Raw genomic sequence first — 23,251 nt, forward strand, 5'->3', positions numbered from 1 at the left:
ATAAAGTAATGAGCATGATCAAACAAGACACTTAACTTTATATCGCATGTTGATAGCGTATTTGCAATTAGATCAAAGTACTGACTGAACATCCATGCTCATTAAAATCGACTATTAATTTTTATGTCAAACCGGAATTAATTATTTGCGTATTACTAGATATTTCCAAAAGCTGATATTTGGTTTATATCGCTTTACCTTGATCAACCTAGATTTGTTCTGACAGCAAGCAGATTGGTATTGAGGGGTCCCAAACACCAAAATCGTTAGCGCGGCATATTTATGCATGATATACTGTGGCGTACGCCCTAAGATCACAAAACTCTCTGGGAGTGTAAGAGAGAAGTCTGTTTCAACGTATTATTTCATCTTGTGTGTACATACGCCGAGCGTCTTTTCCCTTGGATGGTGTTGTTACTAGGGGCGTGCGCACATTTCATTACCGCACCACTCGCTTGCTTTACGAGTAGCGTATACATCACAATAATTGATAGTGTCGGATATTGTCTGGTGTTGTTCCTGCCCTCCTACGGACCCACGCAACGCAACTTTGCTCTCTTGTGCTACACCTCCACGCTCAACGCGCTGTTAATGTAAAATACCGAGGAAAGGGTTGCGGTACACTTCAAGTCCGTACATTCTTATACACCCCGTGAGGCGTGTTCTGGCTTAGAACTGACTGACTTTCGCGCGCGCGCGCGCCCGACGCTTATCCTCTCGACGGTGCTTTCCAGGGATTGTAGCTAACAATGACTATAAAGTGCGGTTTGTACTCGAATAGATGGATGCGGATCGTTTGCTTCCTGCATCAAACCGAAGTCGTTATTTGCCCACCACTCTCGCGTAACCATTACCGACACGCTGCCGTCGTACACTCCGCGTGGGTTTCAGGAGGTTCAAGGGCTATATCATCGAAGACGCCACCTCGCCATTGCCTCGCCTCGTTACCTTCCCTCACTCAGACGAAGAAATAGCGAGCGTAATTTTTCAAGCTAACATTTTTACCTTGTTTTGAGCCATCTACTGTACTTTCCCGCACGTATTTCATCCAGCGGGGATTTCGTAACAAAGACTCGGCTGTTTTAAAAATGCTAACTTATTACCCTTTTAATACATCACCGGCGCCTGCCTCTTAACGCCGAGCAGTCCGTTGTTGGACGTAACCCCGCGTCTCGCGTCGGTCGGATGAGATTTTTTCCGGTTTGCCGGTTTGCTTACTTGTTTTAAGCCGCGCCGGGGCCGACCCGACTCGAACAGACAAATAGTACGCCTGTCCTCCCAGAACCCCGTCTTTCCTTGACGAAGAGACGCGTCCGGGTTTTGCTTATATTTTAAATGGCAAAAGGGATTTAATCTGCCCGGGAGGACGGGTCGGCGCGGCGCTTTTTCATTCCGCTCTGCTGTTCGTTGTAAACTTCCCGCGGACTTGCTATCCCCAGTGCTTAGGGAAGTAAGGCGTTTGGTTTAGTAGAACGCGGGAGGCATTCGATGTGGAATTATTGTTCCAGCGACGCGGATAACTTTTGGCCGCCGATTTACCAATCTACATTTCGAATTGGCTAAGCTGATTATGTCCTCTTGATTCAAGCATAAGTAATTCAATATTTAAATATTAATTTTTAAGATTTATTTTTACATTTATTCAAATTATGCACATAAATAGAAAATTGTGTTTGTAAATGGATGCACATTCGAACACGAAAGGAAATTCAGACGGAAGCCATAAAGAAATAATGTGATCCATGTTATACATTAATATTACATAATTCCTGGCCACCATTTTCAATCTTACTCGTACTCACTGGTCTTGGTGTGGCCGCCATTTCGACTGTAATAAACTACAACAAATGTGGGTTTACGCGGATGCTGCAAACGCTCGACATCGACTTAATAGAGTCATCGTCGTTAAATTCGACTCTAGGAGTTCCCGGGCATGGGACACGAAACTTATTTCATTAAACATGCAGATTGAAATTTGTTTATGTGATTATCAGTCATTTATAAATAGGAAAAGAGTCATTTTAATTTTCAACGGTGAAGGTAACTAGGTACTAACTTATGATTTTAATGACTTTAAAACCAGTTTACTGTGGTTTTAAGTGGTCAAGATCGGAGGGTTGTTAAGAATTAGATTAAAAAATAAACTTGGGTTAATTTTTAGGAGCTTTTAGGAGGCCATAAAGACAGAGATTTTATAATATCTATATTTTGCACATACATCATTGGTGTCGTCTTTGTATGTTCGTTTGGATTTCAATCGAATTATCAATTTTTCTTCGTGGAAACACTTTTAATGGCGATGGATGGCTCCGTCGATACATTATTATGACGAAGTGGATCGGAATATGCGTCTGGCCTGCCATAATCGACCTCCAACGTGCTTCGTTTTCGGCTCGCGCCAACGCCTGCGACGGTTTTACGCTCCCGTCTGTTCCGGCGCGGTCTTTGCCAAACGCCTTTCCCGCCGCAATTCCAATTCGCCAAAAGAAAACGATGGCAAAACCGTTGCAAGACCGACGCGTTTCTGGTATAATTTTACGAGTATGGCGTGTCAATTTTCGGCAAGCGGACACATAAAATATTTCCTATTTCGTTTCGTTTCATTTATCTGAGTGCCTTTTGTTTTCGTCCAACTTCCAACAGGAACAAAATATTCCTTATCAAGTATTTTCAATTGTTTCAAAATATTGACCTTGTTCATCCCAGCGTAAATTTACGATAATTTATTGGCATACAACGAACTGCTAACAGCGCACAAATAAAAATATAAAATTGTGAGCAGGTTAATTAGTGATTTTTTGAACGACTGAATGAGTTTCATTCATGATCTGATGGATGCAATAATGTGGAACAAAAACGTGACTTGGAAATACAACGCAAAAAGTAAAACACCGAAAGAAGCAGTGCAATCGCAAACAAGAAGAGAGAAATAAAAGTTGCCGCTAGCAATCTTCTACCGTGTTGTATCATTTAAACTGGGAGAATTATTTCCTCTTCTACCTGCTACGTAGCTAGATCAGATCGATTCAAGCGCATCTTGTGAGATTCTACTGAAATCAAAGCCAAGGCGGCGCGAGATTGCCAGTATGTGTGTTGTGCATGTCCAGCGCCGAAGCCCGAAGAAACCAGCTCCGGTGTTTTTCTTTTGCTTATTTGCTCCTTTTTCATCGTCTTCAGCTTCCAGGCATATGCGCGTTCCACCGATATCTTCTGTCTTCGTGTCTTGCACTCGCTTGCACTGACGCTCATCTATTTTTTATAATTACTCGAATAATTCCCTTTCCACCTGTCCCCGAATCTGTGGCTACATCCGCTCGCAACTTGCGCACCGCTTGCCATTGAGAACAAACCTATGGTGTATGTAGTGAACCCAGATCCGAAGGTCTGACGCGCGTTGCACCTGCCGTCTCTTCCAACTCGTTCCTAACAACCCAACCTGTATCTTTAACTATATCTCTTCGGATGCGAACAAGTTGGAAGTTGGATAATACGCATTGAATGTGTAGCAAGGCGTGCGAACGAGTTGTGTATGTGTTGGGTTGGCGGAGTGGTGGGACGCAAGAGGCGCGCACGTTGGATGACTTTTTTGCTTCAGTTCATGCGCGACCGAGCTCCAGTTGTGCCTTAAGTCGCTTCGTGATTCTTCACATGCGCTCGCCCCGTCAGTCGGCAATCGTACGCGATACGAAGTTGTCGCCGCGTGCGCGCTTGATTTCTCTACTTAACCAAGACACCAACCGCCATGTGCTTGTGCATTTCGCGCGATTGTATCTTCAGTAGTTAAACATTAAACATTTACCCGTCAGTGACATTGAGTTAGTGAAGACCAAAATAAAAATTCGCGTGAGACCATCGGTGCATTTATTTACGTGTTTTTACATCGCCCGCTGTTGCTCCAAAAATAAGAGAGGATCACTCACACACATGGTCCACAAAGAGGAGATACTCGAGAGTGTGTTGTCATACTGTCACATATGATCGTAAACATTTCATAACACGCGCATAATAGCGCTATATGGAGAGTTTTTTGTGCGTGCAGAGTGCTGTGTTTGCAGACGATTTATATTTAAACTACGTTCAACTCTCCCACGTGGTGGAGGGCAAACTTTGACGAACCAGAGAAGAGCACAGGAACACACAATACCGAAGCATCATTCCAGTTTACAAAACAGTGCGGTCGGGCACGGACCGCGGGTATTTTACCAAACGCGGAGGTTCGGCCTCCGCAAAAACGGATTTGTGAGATTTGTTGTGTATGTGTGCGTAGAGTGGTGCGTTGTAAACAAATACAAGATAAGGTTTTCTTGAACGCTTGAACGGATTTACATTACAATAACAGACGTTGGACCAAGGTGTGCTAGTTAATATAAAATAACATTGTGAAACATAAATTGGACGCATTAATGGATATTTATTTACAATCTGCTAGGTATGTAGAAATTATACTTTCAAAGATTGAATCTCAAACATGCCATTTTATCGTTTAAATCAGTTTGCATGCAGCGCCACCCTTGCAAAATCCTGCAGATATTCTTGGTAGAACATAATAAACTCGATTTGCTGGCTGCTTCGGCTATTGTGCTGCTAATAACATCGTAAAGATAATGAGGCGTTAAGAAACACACATAACGAATTATTACATATAAACACCGACGTAGCGACTTTTTATTGCGCCTCTCCTTACATTATGACGTTTATGTTCGGACGGCCCCGCTTGCGTTCTATTGCGTTTGCTTAGATCTTAGAATAAAAGGCGAAATGTGTATAAAAATATGTAATACACGTTTCAAATAATAACGGCGTTCTGCGAAGGGGAAACAACTCGCGCACCGACAAAGACGCCGAACGAACCAGAGGGGCGTAAAATGCATCGTCTTCGTCGCGTCGATGTTTCGCGACCGTAAAAGTGTCTTTTTAGAAGTTTCGTCTTTTGTGCGTCCTGGCACTTGCTGGCTGGGAATCGCTAGCGACTTGACGCGATAGTCACTTCTATTGGTCGTTTGCAGGGATCGACAGGGTCGGCAGACACATACGCATAAAACTGCTTATATATTATGTATTAAGACGCATTAATCGTCGTCTGGCTGGTACTTGCCTTAGATAAACGCGCATTTAATAGGCTCGGGCAGAAAAAGGGTTTGGGATGAAAAAAGTAACTTTTAATCTCAATGTCGCATAGTTTCGTCTTAGTAATTTTTATGTGGTTAGAAACAGAATCCTCGAAATTGTTTTTTAATTATGGTCACATTCAACGACACACCGCAATCGTAGAAATCACATAAAAGCGTTTTAGGAACAATGTTTCTGGATATATAATTAAACTAGCATCTTTTTCTTGGTAACTTCATGGCGCGACTTAATTTGAAGTGTTTTTTTGTAAATCTGATCTTCTGTTACTCCAGCCACATCAATATTGTCGGAATGCTGGTCTAGTTGTTAGCACTAGCGTCAGGTAGATAGAAAGAATCAAAATAATTATGTCGACCGGCACGCCATGGCGAGCCGCACTATTTTCGAGAGTATGCAACGCTGAATAAAACAGGTACCAGTCGATCGTTACAGCATCTCTTCCAGTGCCCTGCTCGCTGCGAGTTTTCTTCTGAAACACATTGACTACACTGGAAACGATTCGATATACATGCCAGTAACGACGAGCGCCTCTGCACTCGTATAATTATTGATGTTTGTGGAGCAAGACCAAAGAAAAAAACACATACGAACGCTTTTCTTCGCATGTACAGTACGCGTTTTCGTCTCGCCGGTTGTGATATCGAATTGGTTTCGCTTAGGCGGTTTTCTTTTCAAGCAGGTCCGGGATTTTCACACACTTCGTTCAAGCGTCGCCCCGAATAAAAAACCATAAGCGTGCGGGCGAAAAAAATCGCGTTGAAATGTATATTGATTTCGCTTTTTCTCTCTCCTTTACTTCGCCACACGCCGACGTTGACAACGCTAAAAAGACATTTCCTGTAATGAGGGAGTCGTTTTCGTGAATATTTCTAGTTCGCATCCTTCAAAAAGGCATCCGCGAAGAAAATGCAGAAAAATAAAAAATGATGAAAGATGTGGCGCGGCACGTTTCTGTGTGTATTGCCGAATTTCGCATTGCAATTTCTCGTCGTTTAGATATCCACGTAGAAACGTGCATTCGAATATCTCGAATACAATTTAGCCGACAGAATTTCAACTTTTACATGAATTCTTTTTGCCGTGCAGCATCCACTCGTTTTGCCTTATTTTGATTTCATTCTTATTGAAATGCTTCGTATGCCGAAATGTTTCATTGGCATTTATGTATTTCCTCGGAGGAAAACACTTGCCGGACTACATTTCGTGTTTTCACAATGTCGAGCGCTTCTTTGTAGTGTAAAATAGTAACCAGCAGGAGTATTGGATGCCGGAACATAAGGTGAAACGACCGGGAGCAGTTTGCCAATCGTAAAATTCGCGTTCCGGTGGATCTATCCATCAGTTTCGTTCGCATGATGCCCGGGCTCGGCCAAATCTGGTGATAAATGTGTTGTTTATTCTGACCGAGCGACTCTTATCGTTGGATACGACCGCTTCGTGTGCTCTAGCTTGCCTGCAATTTTTGATGATCGAGGTTCTATTTATTTCTTCTACTCCTAACAACAACATTTTAGTGTCTGCTTAAAAAGTACTTTCATTCTAAATAAATATTAATATTTTCAATATAAAAACTTTTTCGGAAATTTTGCTGTTGTAGTAAGTTAGAAAAGCCTTAGTAACCTTTGTACATTAGTGCTCTTTACCTCTATTAACATAGAAGCTCAAAAATATCGTTATCAGGGGAACGACATCGTAAAAAGCGAGATTAGAACCTAGACATCGACCAAGCGACTCTCGAGCGAGCTTGCTCTCGATTTTCGTAATATTTGCTAATTATCACATTAATTAACATTTTATATTCATACGCTTTGCTAACTTTGTGAAGCGGCTTCAAGCGGCGAGGTGTTTCAAAACCGTATCATCCTCGTATCTGCCGAAATAATCTAAACGGACCATTATTATATAGCGTCGCTTCTTTCGCCCGATGAGAGGAGTTTTTGTTGCCTTAAACACCGTGCAAGACCGAGTACTTAAAGTCTCAAGTTACAATTAGGGTTTATCTTTGACTACTCCACTGGAGTAGTTTTTTGCGGCTGAAGATTCTTCTATGTTGTGTCTTGAGCGCGTTGAGTTCATTAAATTGTTGCTTGTTGCTTCCATTTCAACTCGCAATCAAGAAAATTATAATTCTCCTGGATCTTGATGGAAAATTAAGCAAAATAATAGTTTTCCTAGGCACGCAACGTAACTTTTCATATTTAATCCTCTCCAATACACTGGATAATTTGCTAAACCATTTAATTTTTGAGATTTTACGGAAACGCTTCGTTAATAAGTTTGCTCGTGCGTGCTTAATATCGTTCTATCAGGTGCATGAGTAAATATGTCTATTAGTTTGCGAGTCGACATTTTGCAAATACTGTGCGCAGAGTGCACGAGTTGAGCACAGGATGTCGTAACGTAAAAATGCATCCAGTACTGTTAATCTGAACTCGCATTTATTCGCCAGCGCAAGAACTCGATCGAACTCGTGCAGGAATCTCGCAGAACTCATCTCGAACACGGTAAACTGCACTTCTTATTGAAGACAGCCGATTACACATTAATGAGATTTATGCGCTCGAGTACAGTTGCTAATGCGTGCTATTAACTAGGGTGGGTGCACCAGTGCCGCACCAGGCACCAGTAGTGCACCATTTCCACTTTCACCTTAAAATATTAACGTTCTGTCGAATTTTCCGCCACTTTTTTTATATTCGATAGAAATGCCATACTCCTACGAATCATATAGTTGTAAAAAAACGGACAAACACGCCATCCACATCAGTTTTTAAAGCAAAATTCATAACGACAATGGTGCACTTCGTTTAGAGCGGTCATTCTAATAAGCGACGCGTCGACGGAAAGTTTTCTTAAATCTGTTTAAATCTTTGTTTATATCAATTTCGGTAACCGCTTTTCTAATCAATTGCGTACTATGCACTGTGAAGCATTAATGTTACGTTTTATTTAAACTAAAAATGCTAATTCAAATCAATAATTGCCATTGGTAAACTACTGGAACACGAATTGAATGATTTTCCAGTAATATACCATGTGGTCTACAACTGGTGATTTAGCTATTTGATATCTTTTTTTATTTTTTCTCTTACATGTAGGTTTACATTATGCTGCAATAAAATATTATAACAAAAAGAATACCATTATTCACAGTGTTCCAGTTGTAGACCAGTGGTTTACTACTGGTAATATCTATACCAAGAGTTTATTCCTGTAATAGACCACCTACATTTTTGTATACAAAATGCTGCCGAAAAGAACTTTTTTTTAAACTATAAGGAAGAAGATGAGTTAAAAGCAATTGACGAAATAAATAAAGGTGCAAAAATTAGGGAAATATGCCGAAAACACAACTTACCCCACACTACGGTCACAAATGAAATAAAGTTAATATAATAATAAATAATAATTTTTTCAGAAGTACTTTCATTGTTTTCTTTTTATTTTAATTTATTTTAAATTTTTGATTTATGTTAATTCATAAATATTGTGTTATAATTATAACACTTGTGTAAGTGATACGAATTTTTGTTAATTATCTAGTTAATTATCTAGTTAAAATTAGTTAACAACAATATGTGCCTTGTAGCATTTAAGTTTTACTTGAAACTTGTAGACTGATGAAAAGTTGTGATGATTATTACTTAAAAAAAAGTGGTTCACTATTGGCTCAACGTCTGGTATACTGCTGGTACAGTCTGGTCAACCTTAGGCACATAGCGATTTTCCACATTTATTGTTAAATAACAACAAACCCAACAGCTATTAAGAAAATTGAAATAAGCTACATTATTCTATGGTAAACAAAGAGTATGTAATTCTTTTTTTTGCAATGATTGTTGTAATAAATGAGTCACAATATAAAAATTACTTTCAAAATGTCGCTTAATTGGTTTGTTACTGGTGCAGTCACCCTAAGTATTAAAATAAACTTTGTATTTTAAATTTCAGGAGGATGTTATTACGTTGATAGATAGAGTTATCGATTCAATTCAGTGTTTGAGAACGGTTTGTAGTTGTTTTCTGTTCAATATCAAATTTTTCATCGCTATGCGCTAGAAGTTTGCTGATAAAGCTCGCAAAACGAAAATGTCGGGGTCGGCAATGTTTGCATCGTTGGATATATATTTTTGCAGCGGCGGTGGAGCTGCAAGACGCGCTTGTTTTCGAAATTATCTATTCAATTCGTATGCATATTTATATACGTTTTCATCCGTTTCTGCTTACAAGAAATGTTCGGAGTCTGTTGCTAGCGGTTGCGGCAAGCTGCGCGCATTCGCTTCGCTTGTGTGTGCCTCTGTGTTCTGATTACATTCACGAGCCAACTTCAGCCAAGCCCAAGCAGGGCAAAGCCAAGACTCGATTTCGTAAACGAGCACCTGCCATGATGCATGCGAGATTAACAACCGTCGCTGAACCGGTGCGGAAATCAGGCTCTAGACAAATTCATGCACAACCAACAAAAATTATTGAAAAAAAAATATAATTATACGAAGACGTATTACAAATGTCTGACAAACACATTTGTTACGCGCAATTATTTAATTTTATTGTTCTCTATATTCATACGTTATAAATTTTGTTCATCACTGCCTCTGACATGAACATGAACCTAAAATAATAAATATTTTAATAAAAACGTGCGTATACATAAATAAAATTTATAATTTTTTGTTGAGCTTTGTGTGAGCTGAAATTGAAATGCAATTAAATTTGTTAGTATTCAATTTAATGCCGATAGATAAAAAATGTGGCACACATGACATGTTTTTAACTAACTAAACAAATAATTAAATAGAACCTGAATGAGCTTTTTTAAAATTTGCGTAAATTTTGCTTAATTTCGCCGCTCTGTTGCATCATTATTGCACTGTACACTTTTTTTCTGCTATTTATGAAAAGCTCCCGCTCGCTTATTTCGAATTCTTTTATTTAACTCGCGCTCCGCTTTATCCTGTACTTTTTAAAGCGCGAGATAAGGTGATTGCTAATTTTGCATTTTACGTTTTTTTTTTTGTTCCTTCAAGATTCATTTGCGCTCTTCAACTTTTCCTCTCGCTTATTTTTTCTTATTTTTTGTGCACAGTTGTGTGGCGTCTCTCTTTAGCTAAATGAAATTATTTGAGTGTAAAGGAGAATCCATTGATTGGCCTCGATTGGCAAAGTTATAAAACTTGGTTACCGGTTAACCCTCCGTGCCTTTCCCCTCTTCCGCTCTGCGCGCAACTTTTTTGTTCCGCTGCTCTTGCAGGCGAAACTTTCGTTGGATAATTTTTCAAAACACGAAGCCGAGCGATGTGCGCTATACGGAAACTTATAGAATATTCCGAACTTATCGTTTCGTTCCGTCTCTAATCGTAAGTGAGGAGCACCTACCGGGGGCGGCCTCGTTTAGTAACTGCTTGTAATGTGGAAAATTACAAACCCTTTGGGAAGTCGACCGAGGCGAAAACTTGGAGACTTTAATACACTTTTAAGTTCCTATCAGCAGGAAAATAAGCAGTACTCGCTGTATACAGATACGTCTCGCGTCGCAAGAAAACCTGTGTGCCGTGATCATGGCCTGACTTACTAAAGGATGAGTCTTTACAGCCAAGGATGTCAGTTTCTGCATCATACCTTTCCATCTTCTTGCTTTTCTACCTTCCACAAAGAGAAGCATGTTGACGTGTTGAGATCACCATCATCTCATCACAGCCTACGATTTTATGTGTTGATATACATATCTTTGCTATCTGTTTAATTACAAGTTTATTAAACTCACAGTTCAACGGAGGCCATGGAAGTAAGAACAAGAAGCAAAGAGGTAGTAATTACGTCATTTTTAATTGTATCACACAAAACATGAAATTAAGAAACCTTTTGTGCGATTAATGCTCTGTTGCTGCGTGTATTTTAACGCTTCCTGGGATCTTGAGTTCCATGGGAATCTGGATGTTAATATATAACCGCCACGAACCGAATGACGCTAAGTTTACTCCGACCACGAGCACGTTAATGAAGAAAACGCGGAGCATTGAACATAAAACAATATCACGCTGCGCTTCCTCTCAATTCGCTCGCGGACTCATCCTCGCACAGTAACGCTTAAGATTATAATTTTTTTTCGTTTTTCTCATTCATAAAACTCGTGTCGAGCCACCGCGGGCACAAATTGAATGAAGCCGAGCGAACCAGAATTGAATGGACGGTGTTTTACAATTTCTCACACGCGTGTAGTAACTGCCGCCCGAACGCTGAATAGAATTAGTAGACGCGAATAAAAAAGGAAAAAATAATGCGCGCAGCGAACTATGTTCGTAAACTAACTCGCTGTTAATTCTTAATAATTACAAATCGTATGTATCGCAACGAAGGATCTTGTTCTCATGAACTTCTATTATTTGCGTGCGTCTGGTGCATTTGGGCCTTAATAGTGTCTCAGCTACCATTTAATTAGGATCTTCCCTTTCGAGTAATTAATTTAATGTTTTAACAATGTCTGTTTATCGTCCTCGCTGGGAATAAATTGCGGTGCGCACTTAATATTTCCGTTTATTTAAATTAAACTGCCTGAAAGAGATTTTAAGAACAAGTGCAAAAGAAACTTGCTTTGGCTAATTAATTAGCTTAGTTTCGGGTGCGCTTGCGACCTCAACAAAGAATATTTTAGGTTTTTGTTGGTGCTTACAACGCGTGCTTGATCAGTATGCAACTAAATTTTTCCCCTGTTTTAATTACCAAAAGCTTTTCCTCTTCATGCTGGTATGTTCCTGGTGGAGACCAGCTACAGTGCGAATTATTTGCATCTTCTGGAGAGCTTTTCATTTTCCACTCGGTGTTGTGATAGCCTATTTATACGTACACTTTGCAAATGAAAGTGGCTTTCAAATACGCGCGTCCGGAGAATTACACATGTACGCGGCTTTTTTCATATTGTTTGTATTAAAAACAGCTACATCAAAACCCTTTTTAGGACAATTAAATTACGTTTTTGTTTCATCTAGTGCTGCGTTTACATTGCACTTTTATTAACAAAAGAGATTTTCCATTGATACAAAGCTAATAATCAAAATGTGTTTGTTTTATTTCAGAAGGTTCTAAATGAAAGATTGATGAAAAACTGACGCCGGATTTTCATTATTTCATCAGGACGACTAGTTGACACGTGCTTCAAGATGAAGTTTCTTCCTACTGGTGAGTGGAATTTTTAATAAATAATTTCTATGTTGATGGGTTCTTGAAAGATCTTTTCCCACTGAAGATTATTTCGTAACGAAAAAGAATGTTTAACAATTCTAATTAGGGCTGGAAAGCCAGCAGGCGCCTTGTAAAGACTGAAAAGAAGCATTCATTAACAATAATCCGCCTATTAATTAGTCTTACGGTTATGAATAATTTATTGCAATGCACGTTTCGTGAATTATCTAAATTTTGCTTTGACTCGTATTTTTTGTTGTGAACACATTTAATTATTCAAAAGGAAAATTACGGAAGCGCCGAAGTAAAATTCGCAGGATATCATGGTCTTGAAGTTAGGTTAGATCTTTTGAGAGTTAAGAAGCCACCAAGGAAAGAAATTAAAACTTCTGTGGAGATGAAAATAAGAAAACAAGAACAAAAGATGAGCACAGAGCACACAAAAAACGTAGTATTGACGGAATGGGTTGTTTGTTACTTCTCGGCAGATGCTCAGTCATTAAAGTCCTGCCACTTCTGTCTTGCGGCTAGAGTCAGATTCAAACAGATGACGAAGGGATGAACGCAGTCGGTGTGTATCGATTAACCCATATTTTGAGTGAGAAAGTCCCTTGCGGATTATGTCCTGTCCGGTCGGTTTTCATCTAACTTTGTACACTCGTCCTTTCCAATTCGAGATTCATCAGTTATTCTGTAACTAAAATATTAAAGATAAAGTTGGTTGGAATTAGATCAAACCCTAAATTTTGATTACTCGACTAGGTGTGGGGATATGAGCTCGTTTAGAATAACAACGTGATTTTATTGAAAGCAAGGAGCACAGGACACAGTAGCGATAGTAAGACTCTTGGGTTGGAAAACGTGCATGGTTGCTTTGCAACGTTGTTAACAGTATGCACATCAGGGCTAAGTGGTGAGCGCGCATGCTGGAAGGAAAAGCAATTCTCCGCACTCGTGTGCGCGCGGGTCCTTAGAGAGGCGCATGGTCCTTTTTGGAGTTTTTTAATTGGAAAAGTCGCACGTAGCACGTCCGCCACACAGCCATTGTAAGGCAAATGACGAGTGGACACTTTGAAAGTTCTTTTGTAAGCGAATCGTCGCGAAGATCCTTTTTTTTTTCATGCGTCATTTCATACGGTAATTTTAGATGCGAGTGCGAACGGACAATGGAACGAAGGATAAAGTGGCTACAGAGAAAATGGGTCAATATGTTAACAAGGGCGTGTGGAAGTTTTCTTCCACCCGGAAGTGGAAAATTGATTATATATACGCGAGAATAAACTAAATGTATACATTTACCACTAAATATTACGCTAAGCTGGCTTTTTATGCATTAATTTTAATTATTCACGGCTTTAATAACAGGTTATTAAATTCGGTTGATTTTCAGGATATTTATGTATCATCGGAATACAAAACTGAATGCGTTTAGGTATATGCTATTTGCAATTATAATAATCCACGAATGCACGCGGATAAATCACAGGTTTCTTTGTTTGCATTGCAGTTTGCACGGCTCACGCGGAATACCAATTGCTAATCAATTGTTTTTCGCATTACCATTTGAGCAAACCCGATAGATAACTAACTTTTGACGCTTGTAATGAAATATTTGAATGCTGATGATGATTTATGCGGCATAATGCCCACCATTGTTGGCTGTTTTCATACGCGGCTCGCAAAATTTTCAATCATAATTATATTTCATACAGAAAGTTTTATTAATTAAATGCAAATGAAATCTGTGTTTAAATATCGGTAATTGTGAACGTCAAATAATATAATTTTAAATATTACACTGTAGAGTTGTAGAATCCCGCCATTTTGAAATTTTTTGAAGGTACCTTTGAACCGTAATGTACGTCATTTAGGAAACAGTAATGTATTCTCAGTCGATTATGTCGAGTGACAAAGAACAAGATGAGGAAATGACGCAAACGTTGCGCGGTGGCCGTTGAATTCTAACTGCAATATTACTCATACATCGTATGACCATCACGTACACACTTTGCATGTAATAAGTGCCCCGGCGTACGTCTTCGTCAATGTTGGCGGCAATCTAGCGCAGCACGTTCAGTGTACCAACCCGCTGAGTGTCTTTTTAGTGCCGTTCTGTGCTTGTTTACTCGCTTTTTGTAGTAATGATTCATTAGCATAAATGTGTGCGTGCAAATAAGACGCTGTTTTTCCGGGTTATTAGCGATGTTAATATATGCGGCAATAGTGGTGCAGGAGATTTTTGCACGCTTAGTGATTATACATTTACACTGATTTGATAATAATGGTTATTACGAGACCTTAATATTATAATTATCATTTTGGCGTACTACATCTTGTTTTGTATGCTTTGGTAACATCCTGTCACTTTCAAAAAAATATGTGCTTTATGTTGAAGTTGAATCTTTTGTTAGACAATCTCTATTTGGGGAGGTTTACCAATCGCAAAATGACTTTTATCACACTTTTACGACCGTCTGCACTTTTGCTCTCTTTACGTGTTCAATTGAAAATCAATTTAAAACCACATTTGTGCCATTTACAGAGTATAAAAGCTGCTTGCATTCGTTTACTCGTATATATTGTTTTGACTGCACTTTGGGTATCGTACCACATCGTTTACTTTTTACTCTAGCCATGCATAAAAACCGTGTCAATGAGAGGAAGACAACTCCTGAAGAAAAATCTGTTAGGGAAATTACAATGCAGTCTATGAAGATTACGTGTACAATAATATGTGCCCTCATTGTCTTGCATTGTCTTGCAGAATGATGAATAATTTTTTCAAGTTGTGCATTTTTTTGTCGCTTGTTTTGATACGGTTTTTATCACCAGCAGTAATGAAGCCTGACACTCATTGTTATTGTCACAAGACGTCCGCCTGCGTATAAGTCGGTTAGCAATTGCAATCGAGTGTGAAGAAGCAACGAATGGCAGGATAAACGCTTAATTAGATGACTCACGTCGGCGTGATGATGTTTTTTTTCTGTGACGCTTCAATGCGGCTTACTAAATGCGTGTTTAAAATGTAACGCGTTTGAGTGTGATATTCATGAGCAAAAAATTAGAATGTGTGTTTTCAGGTGTAGGGATTAAAATGAGCCATTCATTGCTTGCACGCTTGGGTGATGCGCAGTTAAATTTATTAAGCATCTGGGTGCAACTTCTTTTTCTAGGCGTATTTTATTGCGGCAATAAATGATCCTGAAAATTAGTGTCGTGATTTTTTACGTGTATGCTTTAGTCTTTCTTGTTTGTCATCTTGAATGTCCAATCAAACAATATCTGCTAACGATATTTGAGTATGTTACTCTTTGGAAAATATGCTCCTCCTAGCAAGTTAGTTACTAGCGTAGTATTTCTGTGTGTTTTGGGCATTTTTCGCTTGCCTAAGCCAATAAACACAACGAAGAAGAAGAGTTCTCAGGGAGCTTCTGCAGCAGCAAACAACGGTTCCTTCGGAAACGAAATGTGCTTTTTAGCGCAAATTTCGTCTACACTCTCCGTGTGCTTTGCAGATAGGAGTATCAACTTCTCGCAGAGTAAATGTTTGTACTGGGAATCTACTCTCAGATTGTATTCCAAACGAATCGAACTTTTATGTGTGCACGCCGCAAAGGACGAAACTACTCAGTTGTGTCTTTCATATTTCTCTCTTCGACGGATATGTTGTATACTTTTTTTTGCTTCCACTCGTATTCGTGCTATTCCCAGCGCATTTTTTTATTTTATTTGTCGATTATTTACTCAACCACTTATCATTTGCGCGCTCGATTCCAATTCCGGCGAAACGAGCGGCGTCATGCGGACAAAACGTTGCGAATTGCTGCGCTTTCATAGTTTACTTCCGCAGTTATTATGATATTTTTATCACCGCACTGATTGCGAACCTGTTTGGATAGTTTCAGTGTTACAAATATTATTAATAATCCAGTTGGTGCTGTGGAAGCCAATTCGGTTGAAATTTACGACGCTGGCATCAATATCGTTTAGCTGATTAAATCCAGCGCATTGCTAAATATTAAATTCGGGCATGGATTGAAATGTTTTGGAAACGCATCAATCATTAGATAGGTAATATACAAATTGCATGATTGAGTAATGCGAAAAAATATCCGAAACGACAAAAAGCGTATTATAGAACATAGCAAAACATAATTATCTCGAAACATAATGAAGATTTCAGTTGGATGTATTTTTTTGCGTCTTGTCCGACACATCTTTACGTCTGATGGGTTTACGCGCATCCTTGTCATTTCAATTCGCTCGCTCGCATTTCGTATGCCGTGCTCCGTTTCTCGGGATGTTGGGGCAACTCTCCAATAATGATGATTTGGTGAGCATTCGGGTCAAGTAATTGATTAAAGGGAAGTCTCAAACGATTTTCTGATCACGACGCACATAGGAAATGAACGCATTGAAAGCAGATAGCCATTGTAATTTACCCATTTCCTCTCTTTTCTGAAATTACTCTTCGGCTTCTTTTGCCGTATTTTTCTTCTTTCTTTGCGCGCCCGTATTTTTTCGTATGTTTTTACCGGCGCGTTTCGTGCTTTATTGAGAAAATGGCCTTTTACGCATTCCGCTGGCATTCGAACAGCTTAAAATGAAATACAAAACACAGAAATACTAAAGTTTTGTACGAATGACGGCGAGGTCGTGCCAAAAGGACGGTAAACAAAGTTGATGTTCGCCGTTAGCGTAGAAAAAGGAAGTAAACAAGTTTTATCGGAGGAAATCGAAGATCCGTTAGGCTCATTATACGTTTAATTAAACGGTTGCATATTGGCTATAGCAGCACGTCATACAAATTACACGTGAATTTCCGAATTGTATCATTAAATTATAATACCGGCGAAATGGACGCAGAGTAAGTACTCTGGCATCAGTAGCACGAGAAGTCAAGATGCAAATCGACGTTTGCAACCAACAGCTGCACACCACAAAACCTGTACTTTATGTCGAAGAATCATGCGATAAATACGAATGGCGATTAATCGCCACGATTGAAAATTATAAGGAAATAACTCATTTCAACTGGAAAGTGCGCCAGCAATGATAATCTAATAATACGCGAAACAAAAGCAACGACAAAAGTTTGCAAAACTTTTTTCAAAATTACTTTAATATGATGTATCGACAGCTTCCAAGTTTTTGTGTAAACATTTTTTGTTCTCTTTTGTTTCCTCCGCCGGTCTCTGTCGGTCTTGTCCCCGGAGTTCTTTCCAATTTTTCTCATTTTACATTTGCGCCACCTCAATTTAAAGAGATATATAACTTGTCAGCTGCACGAGTCGCGCGCAGCACGCGTTGTGTAAATAAATAAATTACTTTCCAATATTATTTGGCAAACAAACGGAAGTTGGCAAGCGTCGACTTAATGTCACTGCGCGCCGCCATCACATCAACATCGCATAGTCATCAACTGCGAAAGTTTCAAGTTTGATACAACATAAGTAGCGATACAAGTCAAACAAAAAAGTTTGCATCCGTTGCGCGAAGCCGCTTTTCATCATCATCATCATCGTGGGGTGGTGTGTTTAGTTGGGGTTTAGTTTAGCTTTAGGTCAATTTAAGCGAAACTCGGCAGGACTTCAAATATAAAACATTCTCTCGTCTATGACGTGCGAGTGAAATACCTTTCTGTGCACACCTATGAATACGCTGCGCTTGACGTGTGATTTATAAAGAGCATTCTTCGATAAATATATATTTTTCCTGCTCGTGCAAGTTTTTTCGCCGCGCGCCGCCATTCACCTTTCGGTGCGGTATTTTTCGCTAAAACGCGACCGCTTTTTTTCCGAGGTGCGATTTATTTTGTTGGCGCACGGACAAACATCCCGACGCCCCGACGTGAGCGACAACGACGCTCCTCGCGGTGGAAACGAGGACGTCGAACATTTTCCGCACGTTCCGCATCCAGCATTCGAAACGCGTCAATGCTGTCGTAAATCAATTGCCCGAATCACAATGGTCGTTCGTTTGCGAGACAAATCCATTTCGAAGCGCTGTTTTCTAACCCAATTAATTCTATTTCGCGCCGAATGAAATTATAATCAAGCCGCTTCCCAATTAAATTTTACATTCGCCCGTCCGCTTCATTTGCCAGGCGGCGTCGATCGGGCGTGAGCGAAGAGGAGCTTAAATGCATCCGGGGGCATATCTGCATCGGGCCTGTGCATCATTTACTAATTCTATTATGCAATTTACATGCCATTATAACCGAAATGCTTAATATGTGTCGAACACACAGCTTCGCCATCGTTTAATTTTTCATAGTCAATTTTCAACAATTTGTGACTAAATAAACCTAAAACTGATTTTCCACCGCAGGTAGACGCGAAAATAAATTACACTCGTTATCGTTTGAAATCACAATGAAGCATAAGTTATTTAATAAATTTAAAACGAATCTTCTGTTATCTGTCGGCGACAGTGCGGTCTTTGGTCAGCTCATAACAATAAACCTCAGTGCCAAGTCCGCCGCTAGGCTTTCGAGTATCCACACTCGCTGAAAGAACCGTGGTTTAGGGTAGTAAATGTGGCAAATGTCGCGGATCAGTGCGCACATTGTGCCCTCCTCATTCTGGTCGACACAGAGTCAAAGCCAAAGTGAAAAGTCTGATTCAAATTACACAATAGGTCAAAGTAACTTATTCTACTCGACATCATGGCAATTGATCTAATATAAATTTTCCTACGTAGCTTAAATTTCACTCGTTATTTTAGACGATGAGACATAATTTATTACCACATCATCAAGTATTTAGTCATGTAAATTTACGACTTCTAAATATATCAAACAAGCTAAGTGTCTGATGCACACCCACGACACTTGAAATATTTTCGACGTGGTTGAATGCACCTCTAAGAAGCAATTCATCTCAGGAGATCAAATGTGTCGGGGAATTATGGGACAATTATGCCCCTCATGTAGCGCAGAGTAACACCAGCGCAAGAAACCTTTAATTACTGAGGTCAAAAGCTAGTGTCACTGTTTATTATGCTCCCGAGTAAACTGATGTGGTGCTCGGTATATTAATTTAGTACAGTAAACACACTTCAGCTAGTGCAAGTGCTTTGAATGGCTCATATGCGTGTGCACAGAGGCGTTACTTAAATTTTTCCAACTTGCGGACGTTGCGTTTTGCGGTAATATTAACTTATATTTTATGTGCACTGTCCAACTTATTTTTTGATGTTTACTGTAAATGTGTATATTTGTCCCTTGTTTGCTGACTCCTCAAACAAAGGATTTTAATGATTTCCGTTAGTTATTCTCAGTCATTGTTTCAGTTTTTGCTCTTTAGTGAGTAATCGCCTTTCATAATTATTTCGTTTCTTAATTTTGAACTTTCTGAAACGCGTATGCATGTGGTAGTGCATGATTTTAGTGTTTCTGACAGTCGCAGCCCGGAAGTTATTCATGAAACTAGACTTGTTCAAATTTCCACGAAGCAGCTGGAAACATAAAACAAACACCGAACTTTTCTTTGTGAAGTAAAGTGCACGCTTGTGCAAATGCGACGCAGCACACTGGAATAGGCAAAGTTCATTTGGATCGCATCAATATTTAGTGACTATTAATGGCTTATATATCCGTGAGGGTATTTGTCCTTCGAACCCTTTGCGCCTCGTCGCCGGCTTCGAATTGAAACGTATCCTGCGTGCTGTTTTTTTTTGCTTTCATTTTTGCTTCTTTTTGTCACTTGCTTTTTTTTTTCGTCTGCCACGCCGCAGTATGAATGCGCGTGTCCCGACGAGGGAGCAGCGTGGAAGCATCCACTTTACTTACTAGTCCTACATTATGATGAGGTAAACATTCAACATCCAACAGCCAGCGTTGGATGGTAACCGAGTTCCGTGTTTTCCCCGAGTATTCACAACGCGCGTCGAACGTAAAAATGAGAATAAACACTTGAATATACTGGGGGACATCGTATCCCCAAAGGTTATTTATCTTTGTAAATTCGTCGGTCATTTTCCTGTTTTTTGTGTCTTTGCTGTTACTAGTGACGGAAACATGTTCATTGGAAAAATCGTTTTTTTTTTGCGCGTTTAAACAACACACTGCGTCAAAATGGTTGGATAACAAGCAATCGTAGCAATATTATCGTCGAGCATGAAAATATAAACAATGTGAAATTTGTTTATATTCCGGTATTTGCGCATTCGTTTGTTCTGCCTCTACGCGCGCAATCAATTGAAGTGCCATCGAGCGTCTGCCATTTAAATTCATTTTCATGTAATACGACGCACGAATAAACGCACACAATATACGCGCCCCTTCGATAAAGAATACAATTTTAATTAACATTAAAGTTTAATGTCAAATGTGTATTGGGTCGCTGCTTTTGTTTACGCGCATATATTGTTTTTGCATATTGAAGTGCGGCCACACAATGCACGCTCCAGATGAAAACGAGACCATGTGGGAAATTAAGTAACAATTTCCGGTCTGAAATTCTGTACGCAATTGTTGTACCATATTAATAGTTTGTTGTGTGCCCACATAAGGGGTTCTTACATCTTTTAATGATCACGTGTCTCAGAAGCCGTGACATGCGACCTATGTAAGAGTAATATTTGCTGTGTTTTGTACGTGTGTTATAACCAGAGACCAAAAACGTCAATGATGCAAAGGCAGCAGCAGGAGAAAACCTTTAAAAAAACGAAAGAAAGCGTACGCATTGTTTGTTTTTTGTTTGTTCCTGCGGACAAAAGAAGGTATTGACATGCCAAGATTAGTTTCAGTCCTTCAGTTTCACTACTCGGGCGCGTTATAATGAGAAAGTAAAAATATATATTGAACAAAACACACGACAAGGTGGTGAGTAAAGTGTCGACGTTTAACTAAAGCTGGTGTTCCCGAAAATGCTCCTAAATTAGCCTCGATGATTAGCGAGTGATTCGTTTCAGCGCAGTGTCAGAGCTGAGGAAGTCGTTTCGACTGATATTTTTGTTACCATTTATTACCGACACTCTGCTTGGCGAGTCAGTGAGTCACTCGTTTCCAAGCAATAAAAGTTCACCTGTCGTCTATTGTATTCCTTCTTCCGTTCTCATGCGCCCCCCGCGTCTCGTCGACCGCGAACGTCTTGATCGCTTTTTTCTTGGCAATGTTTTTTTTTCAACGTCTTCGCTTGTCTGCGGTGGGTGCACGGAGTGCATCGAGGGGGCACTCGCCAAGGGCAGAGGTTACAGTGGGCCGGCCACCGTTACACTTCTGTGGTTCGGGTGTGAAAAGAACTCAGAACCTCACAATCCCACGATTGTATAGTTTATAAGCGCTGTCTCGCTCATGTTTGCCGCCACGGTGAATAATAACTATTAAAAATTATGTTTATATTCTCATTCTATCAGCGATTACGTTTACCTACGATCCGAGACGCTCCAAGACGCTCCACGTGCATTTCAAACTCATTAAAAAGCAAATAGGAATTAGTTTAGATAAATAATCTGGAATCTAGACAACGATGAGTATGCGAATAGGCATATATAATTTTTTTTCCATATAAATAGACACATAATTGGATCGCGATATTATTGCATGATTATGCGTTTTATAATCACACGAATGTGAACATATTTCATTATGCTATATTATTCAATTTGTACCTACGCTAGAGGTGAACACGCAACCACAACCACCCTCGCGTTTATTTTTATAATTGCTGTAAGTCGAGGCATTTTTCTGCGATGTATGCAAATTTTTCAATTGCCCGCGTAATCATAATCATTATATATAATTTAAATTACTGCCCGCAATACTTGGTATTTTCAGATAAGCACCCACAGAAAGAATTGGAAATTATAACTTTACAATAAAAAAATTATGCGTTCTGAACTCGAACTCCGAGAATGTTTTATATTTTCAACGATTTGTTTGTTTCCAACTCATTTCATTTCAACCGCAAAAGTTTGATTACAGATTTACGTAATCAAACATTTTTTAAATTTCAATTAAACATTTTCGTATGTTTTCTGTTTGTGCGAAGTTTTTTAATTAAAGAATTTTCCACTTTATACTATTTTTATATTGATTTTAAACTAGGTTTACTCAAGAGTCATTTACTTGACTTTTTGCATAGGAAGTGAGGTAAACGTAAGGCCTGTGAAGTGTATTGCGGAATACTAATTACAAACGGAACGAATAAAACTTGCCTACGTGGTAATAACAACACATGACTGTAATCTTCCTGCAAAGTCGAAATCTAATATACATTAAAGTGTACAGCGTCTTCAGTCATCCTGCGATATGCCGTGAGTTGAAAAACGTCGAAATTAAAAGAAAACGAACGCGAACGCGGCGCGCAGAGATTTAACACAACAAGAAGTCGAAGAGATATCCGTCGTGAACGCGCAGAACAAGATCGAGAGCACTGGAGGCACGATATGACGAGATGTACGGCGCGCACCGGATGTTGAAAACCTGTTTGGTAATAAGGCCCCGACTCTCAGACCACGACCTGCTACCATTTGCTCTGCAGCGCCTCGTACTCCGGACGAATTAATCCAAATAAAATATGATTGTAAGCATCGGCCAGCGTCGCACAGCGTCGTATCAAACGCTTGCGCTGGGCTCAAAATGACAAAAGATGCAACGCAGAAATGTTCGTTTCGAAGGCTTTAAATACACTTCACGCTTGAGTAGTTTAATTCTTTGCAGTAGATGGATGGGCTCACGCCAGTGAGAACGCTCTGCACAGCGCGCAATTTTCATTATGTTTTGATGAACTTCTCCAAAGGCGTTCATGGTAGTAATTAATGCGCGGAAAGAAGAGGCGCGTATTTATGCAGCAACATTGGCATTGGCATTCGACCGACGACGGCGGTTATAAATGTAATAATGCAATAACACCGCGCGCATGTTGGAAGTCAAGTCGCGAAGGATGAGAAGATGGAAGAGGCCCAGCTTCTCCACACTCCAGAGGCCTAGTTTTAC

The 23,251-nt window shown here is 39.7% G+C and overlaps 1 protein-coding gene across 1 annotated transcript in view; it reads left to right on the forward strand.

The window, feature by feature from the left end:
• Window positions 1–3,971: 3,971 nt before the first annotated feature.
• Window positions 3,972–23,251, forward strand: part of LOC135793915 (nephrin-like) — a 47,913-nt gene continuing 28,633 nt past the window's right edge. The window contains 2 exon segments of the mRNA XM_065305043.1: window positions 3,972–4,429; window positions 12,204–12,306. Of these exon segments, the coding sequence (XP_065161115.1) occupies window positions 12,288–12,306 (19 nt within the window). The 5' untranslated portion in view covers window positions 3,972–4,429; window positions 12,204–12,287.

The sequence above is a fragment of the Atheta coriaria genome, unplaced genomic scaffold (assembly GCF_025399875.1).
Source record: "Atheta coriaria isolate IRGN ID8LTWV9N9 unplaced genomic scaffold, Caltech_Dcor_3.1 hic_scaffold_6_pilon, whole genome shotgun sequence".
NCBI classification, from domain to species: Eukaryota; Metazoa; Arthropoda; class Insecta; order Coleoptera; family Staphylinidae; genus Dalotia; species Dalotia coriaria.